The sequence below is a fragment of the Nomascus leucogenys genome, chromosome 5 (genome assembly GCF_006542625.1).
Source record: "Nomascus leucogenys isolate Asia chromosome 5, Asia_NLE_v1, whole genome shotgun sequence".
Lineage (NCBI taxonomy): Eukaryota > Metazoa > Chordata > Mammalia > Primates > Hylobatidae > Nomascus > Nomascus leucogenys.
Window position 1 is genome coordinate 60,416,421 of NC_044385.1, and position 21,501 is coordinate 60,437,921.

General features: G+C 37.7%; 2 protein-coding genes across 6 annotated transcripts in view; one reads left to right on the top strand and one right to left on the bottom strand.

Annotated features, from left to right (window-relative positions):
* The window catches only part of SACS (sacsin molecular chaperone), a 113,672-nt gene extending 98,127 nt beyond the window's left edge, over window positions 1-15,545 (top strand). For 2 of the 3 annotated variants that reach the window (XM_030813241.1, XM_030813242.1), the window contains one exon: window positions 2,670-15,545. In XM_030813241.1, the coding sequence (XP_030669101.1) occupies window positions 2,670-14,224 (11,555 nt within the window). In that variant the 3' untranslated portion in view covers window positions 14,225-15,545. The remainder of the gene's footprint in view (window positions 1-2,669) is intronic. The other variant, XM_030813244.1, reaches the window with a different exon arrangement.
* A 3,695-nt stretch (window positions 15,546-19,240) lies between these two features.
* The window catches only part of SGCG (sarcoglycan gamma), a 150,526-nt gene continuing 148,265 nt past the window's right edge, over window positions 19,241-21,501 (bottom strand). For all 3 annotated transcript variants that reach the window (XM_030813245.1, XM_030813246.1, XM_030813247.1), the window contains one exon: window positions 19,241-20,026. In XM_030813245.1, the coding sequence (XP_030669105.1) occupies window positions 19,853-20,026 (174 nt within the window). In that variant the 3' untranslated portion in view covers window positions 19,241-19,852. The remainder of the gene's footprint in view (window positions 20,027-21,501) is intronic.

Here is a 21,501-nt window from a genome sequence, read left to right on the forward strand (position 1 = left end):
ACCTTAGATGAGATAATTTTCCTGAAGGTAGGTATATGTTTTATAAATTGCCAAATTTCATGCAAGGATATTGGGTAAGATTATCTATGGATGCATGTCATGGCAGTTATTAACATAGAGCACAAAGTGGTATATATTTAATTTTTTGTTTTCTGAGTGTTTTGAATTTTAATTTCTAACTCTTTTTTTGTATCTCTAGTATTATATCCTTGCCTTATGATTTGAATATTCCATTATAGTTAAATCTGATTCGGTGAGCATTTTTAAAGAACAATGTTGTAAAATTATATTTTAATAAGACTTACAGATCAAACAGGCTATACTAGTCAAGCTGCTGACAAGATTTTGTAATTTCTTAAATATTGCTGCTTGAATTATCTTAAATCACACAATGTAGAAACTGAAAAATATTCTGAATTTGGGTATTGACACCTTCCTAAAGTTGCAAAAGTGTGCCCTTGCTTAAATTTCTATGGCAGTAATTTTTAAATGTCTTATTGTTACATGAAAGGCAATTTCTTGGTAGAAGATAAAGTCATCTTTTTTATACGTAAGCCTCTGAAATAAGGGTATGCTTTCTTGGATAAAAAAGTAACAATATGCAAAAGTTTCCAGAGCCTGAGGCGGGATTCCTCTTATAATATTTTCCAAACTTGCTCTTTTTATTTTATTTTTTATTTTTTTGAGACGGAGCCTTGCTCTGTCGCCCAGGCTGGAGTGCAGTGGCGCAATCTCAGCTCACTGCAACCTCTGCCTCCCAGGTTCAAGCAGTTCTCTGCCTCAGCCTCCTGAGTAGTTGGGACTACAGGTGCCTGCCACCATGCCTGGCTAATTTTTGTATTTTTAGTAGAGATGGGTTTCACCATCTTGGCCAGGCTGGTCTTGAACTCCTGATCTCGTGATCCACCCGCTTTGGCACCCCAAAGTGGTGGGATTACAGACGTGAGCCACTGTGCCTTGCCACTCTTTCAAGAGTCTAGAAGTCATATGTACATAGGGAGAATATTGAATGTTAGTATCTATATGAGATCGAATTTGAGATGTTCTTTATTTCTCTGGGAAAAATATACCTATAGATGTATGGTGTTTTTTTTTTTTTTCATTTTGTTCCTACTGATATTATAAATGTTATACTCTGAAATACTAAATTCACTTAGAAAGAAAATGTTAATTTCTAGGCCAGTGGTTAAAATCAGTAAAAACTGCCCCCTTCAACCCAAGCAAATATGTTCTTAGTGTTCTAGTTCATCAGACATCCAAAAGCGGAGCTGTTCTGCTGCCTTCACAGCACTGCCCCACGTGCTCCCTTTGTTGCCTCCAAAGTATTTCTGCAAAAATCCCGGGGCCCTGAAGAGCACACTTTAATAATAAGTAGCTAGATAAAGGGTACTTTGAAAAAGTTGTAAATATGCTCTGTATTTGGGCATAAATATAGAGCAGTCTTTAGATCTAGAATCTCATCCCCATTATTTTTCCAAATGAGAGAATTCCAGTCCCAGAAAGATGAAATGGCACTTAAATTAGACATCTGTTTAGTTGTTGAAAGGAAACCATGTAAGTCTCATTGCTGCCTCAGCTTCAGAAAGTGCTGGTCAGCTGCAACTGAGACTCCAGCCTCTGTGTGCTGACTTCATGACCTTCTCTGTAGGTCATGCAGCTGTGTGGCTCCTGGAAACTTGAAGTTAACAGAAAACATCCTTCATACAGGTTGGGTGTCCCTAACCCAAAAATCTGAAACCCCAAATCTTCCAAAATCTGAAACAAGTATCTACATGACACTCAAAAGAAATGCTCATTGGAGCACTTTGGATTTCAGATTTTTGGATTTGGAATGCTCAGCTGGTAAGTACAATGTGAATTTTCCAAAGTCCAAAAGAGTCCAAAATCCAAAACACTTCTGGTCACAAGCATTCAGATAAGGGATACTCAGCCTTTATTGGGGTTGTGTATCAATTTTTACCTTTAAATAAAAAGATTCTTATATAAATTTTATCTGCATTTTTCCTTGGTGTTTTTATTTGTGGGCAAATAAGTGTTAAACATTGTTTTCCATGTTGATTTCATTTGCAGAACATTATAGGATACTTTAAAAAACATATTTAAATGCATTTTGTGTATTTATTTAAAGTAAGCATTTTCCAGGCAGAATTATTTTTGTCACAGGTTATTGTAAATATGGATTTATATATAGATTTTCTATCACTATTATTATTTAAAAATTATTTTAGCCCAGTTTTGCTGAATTTTTACATATACTTCCAACTCTTAGAAAACTTTCCGGTACTGGCCGGGCGTGGTGGCTCATGCCTGTAATCCCAGCACTTTGGGAGCCCGAGGTGGGTGGGTCACGAGGTCAGGAGATTGAGACCATCCTGGCTAATATGGTGAAACCCCGTCTCTACTAAAAATACAAAAAAATTAACCGGGTGTGGTGGCGGGCCCTTGTAGTCCCAGCTACTTGGGAGGCTGAGGCAGGAGAGTGGCGTGAACCCGGGAGGTGGAGCTTGCAGTGAGCGGAGATTGTGCTACTGCGCTCCAGCCTGGGTGACAGAGCAAGACTCCATCAAAAAAAAAAAAAAGAACTTTCCAATACTGTCTTATTTGTGAGAATAGAAAGCTGTTGTAGTAGAATTATATGTATTTATGACATTTCTGTATATGATTTACAGGAAGACCATGTACTCAGCTGCAGCTTCTAAATCCAGAACGATTTGCACGTCTTATCAAGGAAGTAATGAATACATTCTGGCCTGGCAGAGAATTGATTGTTCAATGGTATCCATTTGATGAAAACAGAAATCACCCATCTGTTTCATGGCTTAAGATGGTTTGGAAAAATCTTTATATACATTTTTCAGAGGATTTGACTTTATTTGATGAGATGCCACTTATCCCCAGAACTATACTAGAGGAAGGTCAGACATGTGTGGAACTCATTAGACTCAGGATTCCATCATTAGTCATTTTAGACGATGAATCTGAAGCACAGCTTCCAGAATTTTTAGCAGACATTGTACAAAAACTTGGAGGGTTTGTCCTTAAAAAATTAGATGCATCTATACAACATCCGCTTATTAAAAAATATATTCATTCACCATTACCAAGTGCTGTTTTGCAGATAATGGAGAAGATGCCATTGCAGAAATTGTGCAATCAAATAACTTCACTACTTCCAACACACAAAGATGCCCTGAGGAAGTTCTTGGCTAGTTTAACTGATAGCAGTGAGAAAGAGAAAAGAATTATTCAAGAATTGGCAATATTCAAGCGCATTAACCATTCTTCTGGTCAGGGAATTTCCTCTTATACAAAATTGAAAGGTTGTAAAGTCTTACACCATACTGCCAAACTCCCAGCAGATCTGCGACTTTCTATTTCAGTAATAGACAGTAGTGATGAAGCTACTATTCGTCTGGCAAACATGTTGAAAATAGAACAGTTAAAGACCACTAGCTGCTTAAAGCTTGTTTTAAAAGATATTGAAAATGCATTTTATTCACATGAAGAGGTAACACAGTTTATGTTATGGGTCCTTGAGAATCTATCTTCTCTTAAAAATGAGAATCCAAATGTGCTTGAGTGGTTAACACCATTAAAATTCATCCAGATATCACAGGAACAGATGGTATCAGCTGGCGAACTCTTTGACCCTGATATAGAAGTACTAAAGGATCTCTTTTGTAATGAAGAAGGAACCTATTTCCCACCCTCAGTTTTTACCTCACCAGATATTCTTCACTCCTTGAGACAGATTGGTTTAAAAAACGAAGCCAGTCTCAAAGAAAAGGATGTTGTGCAAGTGGCAAAAAAAATTGAAGCCTTACAGGTCAGTGCTTGTCCAGATCAAGATGTTCTTCTGAAGAAAGCCAAAACCCTGTTACTGGTTTTAAATAAGAATCACACACTGTTGCAATCATCTGAAGGAAAGATGACATTGAAGAAAATAAAATGGGTTCCAGCCTGCAAGGAAAGGCCTCCAAATTATCCAGGCTCTTTGGTCTGGAAAGGAGATCTCTGTAATCTCTGTGCACCACCAGATATGTGTGACGTAGGCCATGCAATTCTCACTGGCTCCTCACTTCCTCTTGTTGAAAGTATCCATGTAAACCTGGAAAAAGCATTAGGGATCTTCACAAAACCTAGCATTAGTGCTGTCTTAAAACACTTTAAGATTGTTGTTGATTGGTATACTTCAAAAACCTTTAGTGATGAAGACTACTATCAATTCCAGCATATTTTGCTTGAAATTTACGGATTCATGCATGATCATCTAAATGAAGGGAAAGATTCTTTTAAAGCCTTAAAATTTCCATGGGTTTGGACTGGCAAAAAGTTTTGTCCACTTGCCCAGGCTGTGATTAAACCAACCCATGATCTTGACCTTCAGCCTTATTTGCATAATGTACCTAAAACCATGGCAAAATTCCACCAACTATTTAAGGTCTGTGGTTCAATAGAGGAGTTGACATCAGATCATATTTCCATGGTTATTCAGAAGATATATCTCAAAAGTGACCAAGATCTCAGTGAACAGGACAGCAAACAAAATCTTCATCTTATGTTGAATATTATCAGATGGCTGTATAGCAATCAGATTCCAGCAAGCCCCAACACACCAGTTCCTATACATCATAGCAAAAATCCTTCTAAACTTATCATGAAGCCAATTCACGAATGCTGTTATTGTGACATTAAAGTTGATGACCTTAATGACTTACTTGAGGATTCTGTGGAACCAATCATTTTGGTGCATGAGGACATACCCATGAAAACTGCAGAATGGCTAAAAGTTCCATGCCTTAGTACAAGACTGATAAATCCTGAAAACATGGGATTTGAGCAGTCAGGACAAAGAGAGCCACTTACTGTAAGAATTAAAAATATTCTGGAAGAATACCCTTCAGTGTCAGATATTTTTAAAGAACTGCTTCAAAATGCTGATGATGCAAATGCAACAGAATGCAGTTTCTTGATTGATATGAGAAGAAATATGGACATAAGAGAGAATCTCCTAGACCCAGGGATGGCAGCTTGTCATGGACCTGCTTTATGGTCATTCAACAATTCTCAATTCTCAGATTCAGATTTTGTGAACATAACTAGGTTAGGAGAATCTTTAAAAAGGGGAGAAGTTGACAAAGTTGGAAAATTTGGTCTTGGATTTAATTCTGTGTACCATATCACTGATATTCCTATCATTATGAGTCGGGAATTCATGATAATGTTCGATCCAAACATAAATCATATCAGTAAACACATTAAAGACAAATCCAATCCTGGGATCAAAATTAATTGGAGTAAACAACAGAAAAGACTTAGAAAATTTCCTAATCAGTTCAAACCATTTATAGATGTATTTGGCTGTCAGTTACCTTTGACAGTAGAAGCACCTTACAGCTATAATGGAACTCTTTTCCGACTGTCCTTTAGAACTCAACAGGAAGCAAAAGTGAGTGAAGTTAGTAGTACCTGCTACAATACAGCAGATATTTATTCTCTTGTGGATGAATTTAGTCTCTGTGGACACAGGCTTATCATTTTCACTCAGAGTGTAAAGTCAATGTATTTGAAGTACTTGAAAATTGAGGAAACCAACCCCAGCTTAGCACAAGATACAGTAATAATTAAAAAAAAGTCCTGCTCTTCCAAAGCATTGAACACACCTGTCTTAAGTGTTTTAAAAGAGGCTGCTAAGCTCATGAAGACTTGTAGCAGCAGTAATAAAAAGCTTCCCAGTGATGAACCAAAATCATCTTGCATTCTTCAGATCACAGTGGAAGAATTTCACCATGTGTTCAGAAGGATTGCTGATTTACAGTCGCCACTTTTTAGAGGTCCAGATGATGACCCAGCTGCTCTCTTTGAAATGGCTAAGTCTGGCCAATCAAAAAAGCCATCAGATGAGTTGTCACAAAAAACAGTAGAGTGTACCACGTGGCTTCTGTGTACTTGCATGGACACAGGAGAGGCTCTGAAGTTTTCCCTGAGTGAGAGTGGAAGAAGACTAGGACTGGTTCCATGTGGGGCAGTAGGAGTTCAGCTGTCAGAAATCCAGGAGCAGAAGTGGACTGTGAAACCACACATTGGAGAGGTGTTTTGCTATTTACCTTTACGAATAAAAACAGGCTTGCCAGTTCATATCAATGGGTGCTTTGCTGTTACATCAAATAGGAAAGAAATCTGGAAAACAGATACAAAAGGACGATGGAATACCACGTTCATGAGACATGTTATTGTGAAAGCTTACTTACAGGCACTGAGTGTCTTACGGGACCTGGCCACTAGTGGGGAGCTAATGGATTATACTTACTATGCAGTGTGGCCCGATCCTGATTTAGTTCATGATGATTTTTCTGTTATTTGCCAAGGATTTTATGAAGATATAGCTCATGGAAAAGGGAAAGAATTGACCAAAGTCTTCTCTGATGGATCTACTTGGGTTTCCATGAAGAATGTAAGATTTCTAGATGACTCTATACTTAAAAGAAGAGATGTTGGTTCAGCAGCCTTCAAGATATTTTTGAAATACCTCAAGAAGACTGGGTCCAAAAACCTCTGTGCTGTTGAACTTCCTTCTTCAGTAAAATTAGGATTTGAAGAAGCTGGCTGCAAACAGATACTACTTGAAAACACATTTTCAGAGAAACAGTTTTTTTCTGAAGTGTTTTTTCCAAATATTCAAGAAATTGAAGCAGAACTTAGAGATCCGTTAATGATTTTTGTTCTAAATGAAAAAGTTGATGAGTTTTCAGGAATTCTTCGTGTTACTCCATGTATTCCTTGTTCCTTGGAGGGGCATCCTTTGGTTTTGCCATCAAGATTGATCCACCCTGAAGGACGAGTTGCAAAGTTATTTGATATTAAAGATGGAAGATTCCCTTATGGTTCTACTCAGGATTATCTCAATCCTATTATTTTGATTAAACTAGTTCAGTTAGGTATGGCAAAAGATGATATTTTATGGGATGACATGCTAGAACGTGCAGTGTCAGTAGCTGAAATTAATAAAAGTGATCATGTTGCTGCATGCCTAAGAAGTAGTATCTTATTGAGTCTTATTGATGAGAAACTAAAAATAAGGGATCCTAGAGCAAAGGATTTTGCTGCAAAATATCAGACAATCCCCTTCCTTCCATTTCTGACAAAACCAGCAGGTTTTTCTTTGGACTGGAAAGGTAACAGTTTTAAGCCTGAAACCATGTTTGCAGCAACTGACCTTTATACAGCTGAACATCAAGATATAGTTTGTCTTTTGCAACCAATTCTAAATGAAAACTCCCATTCCTTTAGAGGTTGTGGTTCAGTGTCATTGGCTGTTAAAGAGTTTTTGGGATTACTCAAGAAGCCAACAGTTGATCTGGTTATAAACCAGTTGAAAGAAGTAGCAAAATCAGTTGATGATGGAATTACACTGTACCAGGAGAATATCACCAATGCTTGCTACAAATACCTTCATGAAGCCTTGATGCAAAATGAAATCACTAAGATATCAATTATTGATAAGTTAAAACCTTTTAGTTTCATTCTAGTTGAGAATACATATGTTGACTCAGAAAAGGTTTCTTTTCATTTAAATTTTGAGGCGGCACCATACCTTTATCAGTTGCCTAATAAATATAAAAATAATTTCCGCGAACTTTTTGAAAGTGTGGGTGTGAGGCAGTCATTCACTGTTGAAGATTTTGCTCTTGTTTTGGAATCTATTGATCAAGAAAGAGGAACAAAGCAAATAACAGAAGAGAATTTTCAGCTTTGCCGACGAATAATCAGTGAAGGAATATGGAGTCTCATTAGAGAAAAGAAACAAGAATTTTGTGAGAAAAATTATGGCAAGATATTATTGCCAGATACTAATCTTATGCTTCTCCCTGCTAAATCGTTATGCTACAATGATTGCCCTTGGATAAAAGTAAAGGATACCACTGTAAAATACTGTCATGCTGACATACCCAGGGAAGTAGCAGTAAAACTAGGAGCAGTCCCAAAGCGACACAAAGCCTTAGAAAGATATGCATCCAATGTCTGTTTTACAACACTTGGCACAGAATTTGGGCAGAAAGAAAAATTGACCAGCAGAATTAAGAGCATCCTTAATGCATATCCTTCTGAAAAGGAAATGTTGAAAGAGCTTCTTCAAAATGCTGATGATGCAAAGGCGACAGAAATCTGTTTTGTGTTTGATCCTAGACAGCATCCAGTTGATAGAATATTTGATGATAAGTGGGCCCCATTGCAAGGGCCAGCACTTTGTGTGTACAACAACCAGCCATTTACAGAAGATGATGTTAGAGGAATTCAGAATCTTGGAAAAGGCACGAAAGAAGGAAATCCTTATAAAACTGGACAATATGGAATAGGATTCAATTCTGTGTATCATATCACAGACTGCCCATCTTTTATTTCTGGCAATGACATCCTGTGTATTTTTGATCCTCATGCCAGATATGCACCAGGGGCCACATCCATTAGTCCTGGACGCATGTTTAGAGATTTGGATGCAGATTTTAGGACACAGTTCTCAGATGTTCTGGATCTTTATCTGGGAACCCATTTTAAACTGGATAATTGCACAATGTTCAGATTTCCTCTTCGTAATGCAGAAATGGCAAAAGTTTCGGAAATTTCGTCCGTTCCAGCATCAGACAGGATGGTCCAGAATCTTTTGGACAAACTGCGCTCAGATGGGGCAGAACTTCTAATGTTTCTTAATCACATGGAAAAAATTTCTATTTGTGAAATAGATAAAAGTACTGGAGCTCTAAATGTGCTGTATTCAGTAAAGGGCAAAATCACAGATGGAGACAGATTGAAAAGGAAACAATTTCATGCATCTGTAATTGATAGTGTTACTAAAAAGAGGCAGCTCAAAGACATACCAGTTCAACAAATAACCTATACTATGGATACTGAGGACTCTGAAGGAAATCTTACTACGTGGCTAATTTGTAATAGATCAGGCTTTTCAAGTATGGAGAAAGTATCTAAGAGTGTCATATCAGCTCACAAGAACCAAGATATTACTCTTTTCCCACGTGGTGGAGTAGCTGCCTGCATTACTCACAACTATAAAAAACCCCACAGGGCCTTCTGTTTTTTGCCTCTCTCTTTGGAGACTGGGCTGCCATTTCATGTGAATGGCCACTTTGCACTGGATTCAGCCAGAAGGAACCTGTGGCGTGATGATAATGGAGTTGGTGTTCGAAGTGACTGGAATAACAGTTTAATGACAGCATTAATAGCGCCTGCATATGTTGAACTGCTAATACAGTTAAAAAAACGGTATTTCCCTGGTTCTGATCCAACATTATCAGTGTTACAGAACACCCCTATTCATGTTGTAAAGGACACTTTAAAGAAGTTTTTATCATTTTTCCCAGTTAACCGTCTTGATCTACAGCCAGATTTATATTGTCTAGTGAAAGCACTTTACAATTGCATTCACGAAGACATGAAACGTCTTTTACCTGTTGTGCGGGCTCCAAATATTGATGGCTCTGACTTGCACTCTGCAGTTATAATTACTTGGATCAATATGTCTACTTCAAATAAAACTAGACCATTTTTTGACAATTTACTACAGGATGAATTGCAACACCTTAAAAATGCAGATTATAATATCACCACACGCAAAACAGTAGCAGAGAATGTCTATAGGCTGAAACATCTCCTTTTAGAAATTGGTTTCAACTTGGTTTATAACTGTGATGAAACTGCTAATCTTTACCACTGTCTTATAGATGCAGATATTCCTGTTAGTTATGTGACCCCTGCTGATATCAGATCTTTTTTAATGACATTTTCCTCTCCTGACACTAATTGCCATATTGGGAAGCTGCCTTGTCGTCTGCAGCAGACTAATCTAAAACTTTTTCATAGTTTAAAACTTTTAGTTGATTATTGTTTTAAAGATGCAGAAGAAAATGAGATTGAAGTTGAGGGATTGCCCCTTCTCATTACACTGGACAGTGTTTTGCAAACTTTTGATGCAAAACGACCCAAGTTTCTAACAACATATCATGAATTGATTCCATCCCGCAAAGACTTGTTTATGAATACATTATATTTGAAATATAGTAATATTTTACTGAACTGTAAAGTTGCAAAAGTGTTTGACATTTCCAGCTTTGCTGATTTGTTATCCTCTGTGTTGCCTCGAGAATATAAGACCAAAAGTTGCACAAAGTGGAAAGACAATTTTGCAAGTGAGTCTTGGCTTAAGAATGCATGGCATTTTATCAGCGAATCTGTAAGTGTGAAAGAAGATCAGGAAGAAACAAAACCAACATTTGACATTGTTGTTGATACTCTAAAAGACTGGGCATTGCTTCCAGGAACAAAGTTTACTGTTTCAGCCAACCAGCTTGTGGTTCCTGAAGGAGATGTTCTGCTTCCTCTCAGCCTTATGCACATTGCAGTTTTTCCAAATGCCCAGAGTGATAAAGTTTTTCATGCTCTAATGAAAGCTGGCTGTATTCAGCTTGCTTTGAACAAAATCTGTTCCAAAGACAGTGCATTTGTTCCTTTGTTGTCATGTCACACAGCAAATATAGAGAGCCCCACAAGCATCTTGAAGGCTCTACATTATATGGTCCAAACTTCAACATTTAGAACAGAAAAATTAGTAGAAAATGATTTTGAGGCACTTTTGATGTATTTCAACTGCAATTTGAATCATTTGATGTCCCAAGATGATATAAAAATTTTAAAGTCACTTCCGTGCTATAAATCCATCAGTGGCCGCTATGTGAGCATTGCAAAATTTGGAACATGCTATGTACTTACAAAAAGTATCCCTTCAGCTGAAGTGGAAAAATGGACACAATCATCATCATCTGCATTTCTTGAAGAAAAAATACACTTAAAAGAACTATATGAGGTGATTGGTTGTGTACCTGTAGATGATCTTGAGGTATATTTGAAACACCTCTTACCAAAAATTGAAAATCTCTCTTATGATGCAAAATTAGAGCACTTGATCTACCTTAAGAATAGATTATCAAGTGCTGAGGAATTATCAGAGATTAAGGAACAACTTTTTGAAAAACTGGAAGGTTTATTGATAATCCATGATGCTAACAGTAGACTAAAGCAAGCAAAGCATTTCTATGATAGAACTGTGAGAGTTTTTGAAGTTATGCTTCCTGAAAAATTGTTTATTCCTAATGATTTCTTTAAGAAATTGGAACAACTTATAAAACCCAAAAATCATGTTACATTTATGACATCCTGGGTGGACTTCTTAAGAAATATTGGACTAAAATACATACTTTCTCAGCAGCAGTTGTTACAATTTGCTAAGGAAATCAGTGTGAGGGCTAATACAGAAAACTGGTCCAAAGAAACATTGCAAAATACAGTTGATATCCTTCTGCATCATATATTCCAAGAACGAATGGATTTGTTATCTGGAAATTTTCTGAAAGAACTATCTTTAATACCATTCTTATGTCCTGAGCGGGCCCCTGCAGAATTCATTAGATTTCATCCTCAATATCAAGAGGTAAATGGAACACTCCCTCTTATAAAGTTCAATGGAGCACAGGTAAATCCAAAATTCAAGCAATGTGATGTACTCCAGCTGTTATGGACATCCTGCCCTATTCTTCCAGAGAAAGCTACACCCTTAAGCATTAAAGAACAAGAAGGTAGTGACCTTGGTCCACAAGAACAGCTTGAACAAGTTTTAAATATGCTTAATGTTAACCTGGATCCTCCTCTTGATAAGGTAATCAATAACTGCAGAAACATATACAACATAACGACTTTGGATGAAGAAATGGTAAAAACTAGAGCAAAAGTCTTAAGGAGCATATATGAATTCCTCAGTGCAGAAAAAAGGGAATTTCGTTTTCAGTTGCGAGGGGTTGCTTTTGTGATGGTAGAAGATGGTTGGAAACTTCTGAAGCCTGAGGAGGTAGTCATAAACCTAGAATATGAATCTGATTTTAAACCTTATTTGTACAAGCTACCTTTAGAACTTGGCACATTTCACCAGTTGTTCAAACACTTAGGTACTGAAGATATTATTTCAACTAAGCAATACGTTGAAGTGTTGAGCCGCATATTTAAAAATTCTGAGGGCAAACAGTTAGATCCTAATGAAATGCGTACAGTTAAGAGAGTAGTTTCTGGTCTGTTCAGGAGTCTACAGAATGATTCAGTCAAGGTGAGGAGTGATCTCGAGAATGTACGAGACCTTGCGCTTTACCTCCCAAGCCAGGATGGTAGATTGGTAAAGTCAAGCATCTTAGTGTTTGATGATGCGCCACATTATAAAAGTAGAATCCAGGGGAATATTGGTGTGCAAATGTTGGTTGATCTCAGCCAGTGCTACTTAGGGAAAGACCATGGATTTCACACTAAGTTGATAATGCTCTTTCCTCAAAAACTTAGACCTCGATTATTGAGCAGTATACTTGAAGAACAATTAGATGAAGAGACTCCCAAAGTCTGTCAATTTGGAGCATTGTGTTCTCTTCAAGGAAGATTGCAGTTACTCTTGTCTTCTGAACAGTTCATTACAGGACTGATTAGAATTATGAAGCATGAAAATGATAATGCTTTTCTGGCCAATGAAGAAAAAGCCATAAGACTTTGCAAAGCCCTAAGAGAAGGATTGAAAGTATCCTGTTTTGAAAAGCTTCAAACAACATTAAGAGTTAAAGGTTTTAATCCTATACCCCACAGCAGAAGTGAAACTTTTGCTTTTTTGAAGCGATTTGGTAATGCAGTCATCTTGCTCTACATTCAACATTCAGACAGTAAAGACATTAATTTCCTGTTAGCATTGGCAATGACTCTTAAATCAGCAACTGACAATTTGATTTCTGACACTTCATATTTAATTGCTATGCTAGGATGCAATGATATTTACAGGATTGGTGAGAAACTTGACAGTTTAGGAGTGAAATATGACTCTTCGGAGCCATCAAAACTGGAACTTCCAATGCCTGGCACACCAATTCCTGCTGAAATTCATTACACTCTGCTTATGGACCCAATGAATGTTTTTTACCCGGGAGAATATGTTGGGTACCTTGTTGATGCTGAAGGTGGTGATATCTATGGATCATACCAGCCAACATACACATACGCAATTATTGTACAAGAAGTTGAAAGAGAAGATGCTGACAATTCTAGTTTTCTAGGAAAGATATATCAGATAGATATTGGTTATAGTGAATATAAAATAGTTAGCTCTCTTGATCTGTATAAGTTTTCAAGACCTGAGGAAAGCTCTCAAAGCAGGGACAGTGCTCCTTCTACGCCAACCAGCCCCACCGAGTTCCTCGCCCCTGGCCTGAGAAGCATTCCTCCTCTTTTCTCTGGTAGAGAGAGCCACAAGACTTCTTCCAAACATCAGTCTCCCAAAAAGCTTAAGGTTAATTCTTTACCAGAAATCTTAAAAGAGGTGACATCTGTGGTGGAGCAAGCATGGAAGCTTCCAGAATCAGAACGAAAAAAGATTATTAGGCGGTTGTATTTGAAATGGCATCCTGACAAAAATCCAGAGAACCATGACATTGCCAATGAAGTTTTTAAACATTTGCAGAATGAAATCAACAGATTAGAAAAACAGGCTTTTCTAGATCAAAATGCAGACAGGGCCTCCAGACGAACATTTTCAACCTCAGCATCCCGATTTCAGTCAGACAAGTACTCATTTCAGAGATTCTATACTTCATGGAATCAAGAAGCAACGAGCCATAAATCTGAAAGACAGCAACAGAACAAAGAAAAATGCCCCCCTTCAGCTGGACAGACTTACTCTCAAAGGTTCTTTGTTCCTCCCACTTTCAAGTCGGTTGGCAATCCAGTGGAAGCACGCAGATGGCTAAGACAAGCCAGAGCAAACTTCTCAGCTGCCAGGAATGACCTTCATAAAAATGCCAATGAGTGGGTGTGTTTTAAATGTTACCTTTCTACCAAGTTAGCTTTGATTGCAGCTGACTATGCTGTGAGGGGAAAGTCTGACAAAGATGTAAAACCAACTGCACTTGCTCAGAAAATAGAGGAATATAGTCAGCAACTTGAAGGACTGACAAATGATGTTCACACATTGGAAGCTTACGGTGTAGACAGTTTAAAAACAAGATACCCTGATTTGCTTCCCTTTCCTCAGATCCCAAATGACAGGTTCACTTCTGAGGTTGCTATGAGGGTGATGGAATGTACTGCCTGTATCATAATAAAACTTGAAAATTTTATACAACAAAAAGTGTGAAGGTGTTTAACGAAAAAAAAAGGTAGATCTTGAATGTGTTGTAGCATGAATAAATTGCTGTACTTCATTAAGCTTCATTGCCAGTTAGCTAGGAATTGTTAAGCACATTGCAGATTGTTCTTGGAGAATTCTGGAGTTGTTGTGAACGTGAATACCAATGGAAAACCTGAACTGAATCTAAAAGAAAACTGTTTTGAAGATGGTGAGCTGCAAAATAGCTGGATGGATTTGAATGATTGGGATGGTACATTATTGAACTGCACTTTATATAACCAAAGCTTAGCAGTTTGTTAGATAAGAGTCTGTGTATGTCTCTGGTTAGGATGAAGTTAATTTTATGTTTTTAACATGGTATTTTTGAAGGAGCTAATGAAACACTGGACATATCATTGGTTTAAACATAAGGGGAATTCAGTCTTTGTAGTCATTTTTTTAAGTGGATCCTCTTGGATGCATTATTTTCTTATCAGCTGGCTCTGATTATGAATTGGTTGTAATTTTATGTTGTACTCAGTGCATTTAAGAAATGGTACAGTATTTTAATCCTATTACTTGACTAAGAGTGTGAAGGTAGTACTTTTTAGAGTGCACTGAGTGCACTTTACATCTTTATTTAAATTTTTTTTAACATCTTATGTTTACAGGCTTCCTGTTTCACGAAGATAGCAATGGAAAACTCAAAATGGTGGCAGTTCTTATTACCAGATGTTAGTATTGTTTCTGGAAACTGCTTGCCAAGACAACATTTATTAACTGTTAGAACACTTGCTTTATGTTTGTGTGTACATATTTTCCACAAATGTTATAATTTATATAGTGTGGTTGAACAGGATGCAATCTTTTGTTGTCGAAAGGTGCTGCAGTTCAAAAAAAAAAAAAAAACAACCTTTTCTTTTTCTTTCAATATGGCACGTAGTGGAGTTTTTTTTAACTTTAAAAACATTAAAAATTGTTAAAATCATTGTGTTATCTAGTAGTTTATAATTATCAGCTTATATTTCCCCATGAATGATCAGAACTGACCTTTAATTCATGTTTGTCTCGCCATACTTCTTTACTTTAACATATTTCTTTTGCAGAATGTAAAAGAAAGGTAATGATAATTAGTTTATGTAAGTGTACTGGCTGTAAATGATGCTAAATATATTTTATGCAATTAAGGGCTTACAGAACATGTTGAAACTTTTTTTAGTTTTATTGGTAATAAGGAATGTTTGCACCTCTACATTTTATTGCTTCTGGATGTGAAATCATGTAATTATTTCTGCTGTTATATAAAGTGCCATACTTTTAATAAAGCAAAATGTACATATGAAATCATCATAATGGGTGTTTCCTGAGAAAGAGTTCATTGGAAATCAAACTTAACATCTTAATATTAAGTTTTGATGTGTGTGAATGTGTGTGTTTATTGGAAATATTAGGAAAATATTTTTCTGTATATTTTCATGCTGGAATTATAGATTTTTAGGATTAATAGAATATAAAGTGCTTATTATATACTAGGTTTAGGTGCTCATTGATTGAGTTTATGTCACCTTTTTAGGGAATCAGATCAGCTGATATATATGGTATATATGTGTTTGGAAACAGATACATTAAATATTTTTTTCCTCTAGGTAGAGCTGAATTGATATTTCCATTGCCTCAGGGACAGCTGCATGTCTGGGACTAATTCACACTTTATTACTGACAGATACAAGTTCTTCATCTTTATAGTTGAGGCACAAGTCTTCAGAGTTAGGCAGATGAGGGCTAAGAGTGCTGTCTGTTCTGGAGCTACCTGAATTCTGCGTCTTCAGCTTTATTTAAAGTACTTGCTACTTCGAAGCTTCAATTCAGCATTTAGATTTTACTGCTTTTGAATATTAAAATTTACACAGAAAACCTCATTTGGCCTTGATCTAGTTGGAGTTTTGTGTTTTTCCAGGCAAAAAAAAAAAAAAAAAAAAAAAAAAAAAACCAAAAACCAAAAAACTTCATAATTTGATTTTAGAAAGTTAATACAATTATATATAACTTTTTAATGAAGTGCCCCCATCAGGGTCATGCTGTACCTGTAATCAAACGCATTAGTATTTCTGCAGTGAAGTCTATGAGGGTTCACACTAAATTGAATACACAGGCCTGATAAATAGCCTTACGTAATTTGAGTCAGCTTTTGCCACCAATAGTTTACAGCAGACTTATTTGAAAATTTTCACTTTTTGAAGCTTTTTAGATACTGAAATTGAGGATAAGGAATTTTGGACCTGAACTATCTTGTTATTTTGCGCTTCCCCCACCCTTTTCCATAGTTTGCTTCTTTTAAAAAGACAAAGGAAGCTGTTGACTGTGGTTGGATCAGCTGCTCCTGAGTAGCGTGCAGTCTGGGAAAGGGATGGAGCAGCATCTGCACTCCTCAACAGGGTCTTTGCTGCAGAGGCGCCAGGGACAGGGACGGGGCATTCCCAGCAGGATGGCTCAATTGTTCATAGTCTCCTTGAGGAAACCAGTGAAAAACTTGCACCATACAATTCGTTAACGGAGCAGGGAGTGCCGGGAGCCCAAAAATGATTTGGGAAAAATCTTAAAATAGTATTTAACAGAATGAAGAGGAGTTGTTCACGGGTCTGAGTTGTTCACAGGTCTGATTTTGGGATGAGTAGGATTTACTTGTTTCATTAGTGCCAGTTGACATTTTTGGTAGTTTAAATGTTTTGTAGATCTCAAGGATGACATTTATGGTGCTGGTAGAAAATAGCATATAGAAGCATATTTGAAGTGGAATTTACTATGTGAAGAAGACTGTTAAAGCCAAGTAAGAGGCGAGGTTTCAAATTAAAGAAGGGGACACAAAGTTGCATAAGCAGACACAATCTGAAAATGATCGTGCACAAAATTCTGCCCTTGCAGAAGAGCTTCTACCCTCATTCCCTGTTTCCCATAGGAGCACAGACTTAAGTTTTTGGATGACCTAGTGGGGGTTGGCGGGGGGAACCCAACACACATGGCTTGACTCTTTTAATGTGAATTTGGCTGCTTTCAGAGAAGGCATCTGTCCATCCTCCTCACGTAGTGGTTATAGAAGTTGGGAGCCTTTAGTTCTGCCTGTGACCAGAGTGGTTTGTGTTTTATTCAGCTGTGAAGTTATTAGGAAGTCCATTTTGCTGCAAACCAGCTATCTTTATTATTATTTTTTATTTTATTTATTTACTTTTTTGAGATGGAGTCTCAGTCTGTCGCCCAGGCTGGAGTTCAGTGGCACAATCTCAGCTCATTGCAACCTCCACCTCCTGGGTTCAAGCCAACTCCTGCCTCAGCCTCCTGAGTAGCTGGGACTACAGGCGCCCGCCAACACGCCCAGCTAATTTTTTGTATTTTTAATAGAGGCGGGGTTTCACCGTGTCAGCCAGGATGGTCTTGATCTGCTGAGCTCGTGATCCGCCTGCTCCAGCTTCCCAAAGTGCTGGGATTACAGGCGTGAGCCACCGCACCCGGACCACTATCTTTATTATTAAAGCATAATAGTAGTAGATTTTGATCTTCATCTTTTTGACTGTATCTACTTCTCAGTTCATAAATTGGGAAAGAAATGAGTGCTATTTTTAGATCCCTAATGTAGCAACACTCAATCGTCTATAATCATGTAGTATAATAGGAGTATCAGTCTATATACCCTGTGATGTATGTTTATAATCATGACTGTATGCCTTCAATGAAAATTTAAATTATATGTTTAATAAGACAGATTTATGTAATGCATTTTAGAATACGCTCATCTAAAAGCTTTGATTCTAATGAAGGATAAATTCCTTATTGTGGAGAATGCATTTATCTGTAACAACTTCTTTCAACATTATTCCATATAGCTAAGGATTAAAAAAAATAGAATTTAAACGTTTTATTCAAAAGGTTCTGTTCTCCACACTTTCTACTTGACTATTTTTATTTACCTCACTTTATCATCTAAGCACAAATTTTTGGACAGATAATATGAGAACCAAGCTAGTTTATAAATGTTTAGTGATCCCGTGTTTTATCAGCTGGGCTTGAAGAAATATTTCGCACAAACAGGGAACAAAATACCGGGAACCATTTACTATGACAATAGGAATGTCACAGTAAGAAAGCAGTTTACTCAGGACTCAACCAAATGGAAAAAGGCAAATACCAATTTATAAGTAAAAGCACCCAACCGCCTGCGAAATGTGAATTACACTGAGTTGAGTTTCCTCTTAACTGCTTGCAAAGCACTGTATTTTTATTTTGCAATTTCAAGTGTTCATGCATTCTGGCCATTTAAACATCAGGGAGTTGTTATAAGCAGGCTATGCTGTTAAACGAACATCTTAACTAAGCATTAGGAATAGAGATTCACTTTTGTACTTTCTCTTGATTCTGAGACTATGGAAAATGAATTTGAGCTTGTATTTATAGTTATTAATATGTCATATCATTAGAAAGTTGCAGTGCTGTTGGTCTCCCTACACCTGTTTGGAGATTCTTATAATAAGTAAAACAAAAACAAATCCACCACTTTTTGTGATAGAGGGCATTTGACAAAGTAAGTGGATGGCCTACACAAAACGAACCTGTCTTCAGAGGTTCAGTGTGTCCTATTTGATTTCTATAGCAACTTACACAGCCAATTGGCACTAAACATTTTCACAAGCTCTGAGTGTCTTATTTCTATGAAGTTACATCCAGACTTTTGTCTATCATGTGGAAGCAAGTACCACAGACTAGCCCTTTGATCTTGGTAGAGACAAAACTTCTTTGGGCGTCAGTTTCCTTATTTGTTAAATAAGATCTGTACAATTATCACATAGATGGGTGTTTTGGACACAGCACATGAAACTTTTTCAAAGTGAAAAGAGCTATGCAAATTTAGGTTTTGGTTTAATTTCAGTAGTTACCATGTGACCTTGTGACTTGTTCTACCTGAGCCTTTGTCACCAGTAACTTGGGGAAAAATAATACCTACCTCAAAGATTTGTGAGGATTAAAAAAGTAAGACACTCTTAAACTGTGAAATCTGAAAAATGAGGGTGATTTTTATTGCTTATTGACTGTATACAGAAAGTTTAATTTTGTGTGATTTATTCCTTTGACTACATCTTGAAAACCAGATCAACCTCAAATTCCCTTCAAAACTTGAAAATTTTCTTGTGAAACCTGACTGACTTGCATTAAACTGAAGGGAGGGTGTGAGGTTTGAATGCTATAAAGGAAATGCTGTATAGAACTTTGGAGCATTTTAGTATTGAGCAAGGCTACTCTCAACAGGGCATTAGATATCCACAGTGGAGCATCATACGTTAACTCCACACAGCAACTCAACACTGAGTGTGTGCCCACACGGACAAGATAGGGGGAGGCGAGGCAGAATTCGCAATTGTTCTGGTGAAAATCCAGTGGAAAAACACATTGCTTTTCCATTTCTTCAACTGTTGTGTCTCACGTCCACATGCATTTTGAGATCATGTAGTTTTGTCCACACACTTTGGCACATTTTTTTTTCTGAGTTCCTCTGGAAGCGTTTACTTCCCATCCACGCTGCCTCAGTCTTTCACGATGTGCAGCTGCTCCCTGGGTGTGAGGATCTGGGGCCGGCACTGCACAGCTCACCGAGAGGATGCAGGCGGCTCAGAGGCAGATGTGGCTGTGCTCCTGGCACGTGGTGCTCACTCCGGCCACAGACAGGTACAGCTTCCCATCTGGACACACACAGATTTCGTAGAGGCTCTGTGAGCTTCCAGAGGGACCCCATGTCCCCTGCACCAGCTTGGGTAAGCACACAGTTTCAGCATCAAGCACAAGCTGGTTGGGAGGAGAAGAGAGACGAGGCGTTAAGGAAGGGCCACCCTGGTCAACAGCAAATCCCCATTCTCACAAGATTTCCAATTAGTTTCTTCTCATAGAAAACAAAATAGGCACCTGACTTTATGTAAGTCATTTCGTAATTATCCGATTCTTTTAAAGCCTAGTTCTATTTTACATGCAGGCTGGGACTTCACAATTCCTTCTACACTGGAGGCAGGCACTTTCCCATTTTGTCATTGTTTGAGTCCAGCTGAGAAATGTGACCCCATTGTGAAAACATGTTTCACCTTTACAGTTGGTTTTTGTTTTAATAAACTGGGTTGCTTTTCAGTTTTGTGATGCTACACTTCTAAAAACGCCTTTCAAAATTATTTGTCAAACATATTAGAATTCTGCTGATTCACATTTATCTTGTGACTCACTGACTTTACATAAATCCTCTCCTCTGCATTAGGATAAAGTAGAATCCATCGAAATAGATTTATCTTAATAATTTTTACCCATGAATGACGAAGTTTATCCTGATTTTATTCCTGATTTTGTTTTCCTACGAGAGGCAATTAAATTCATCCTACTAGCTGGCAACCGTTTCCGTAATTTTTAAATATTATTTGAAACTGCACAGCCTCCTATTAGATGCTGAAAAGCAGTAGACACACAGACTAAGCCAATTAAAATGAAATGAAAACTACTGGATTTTCTGGTCGTATGATAATTTAGTTAAACTGAAGTGCAAACAAAGAGCCGTAGATTGAGGCTTGGAAATCTTTTTGATAAATAAAAATTGTCACATCCAGCAGCCAAACGTTGCCCACTCCAGGGCACTCACTTGTTACAAGGAATTAAACTGAATGTGGGTAGGCATAATTCTGTCCTTGCCAACAAGGAGAGCTCCTTCCTTTATGTTATGTGGCTCTTATCCTTGCCTTCCAATCTGTTAACAACCTGCTGTCTGCTGCGCGCATTCCCCGGTGTGCACCTGCCAGATGAGGCTTGATCACACGACCCCACAGCGTTGCAAGCAGCTCTGCGCCCTGCGTGGTCTGGTGCAGTCAGGGTCAAAGAAGTCAAATAGGTGTTAATATGTTTTTCCGGTAGAATTTCTTTAGGTTATTATCTAACGCCTCATTCTTGATTTTTATTTCTGCATTTATGTGCTCCTGACATCACAACTTCATAGGTTATGACTTGCAGTGGCTTCCCCTGAAGACCTGTGTTCCACTAGCAGGCTGTCATCTGATGGGTCCTGCCCACACACTCTGGTGCTGTTCTCACCGCCGGCTTGATGATGGCACCATATCCACCTACACCTTTACTACACGTTCCTATTCATATCACAGTAATGTAGTTTCAAAATGTTGGCACCCATATTCCTACAGTAGTGTCTCAAAACCCTGTGACATAATTAAGCAAATATTATATTCCCTATTTGCGGAGACAGGCCCAGAGAGGGCCGGATAAGATTTCCGAAT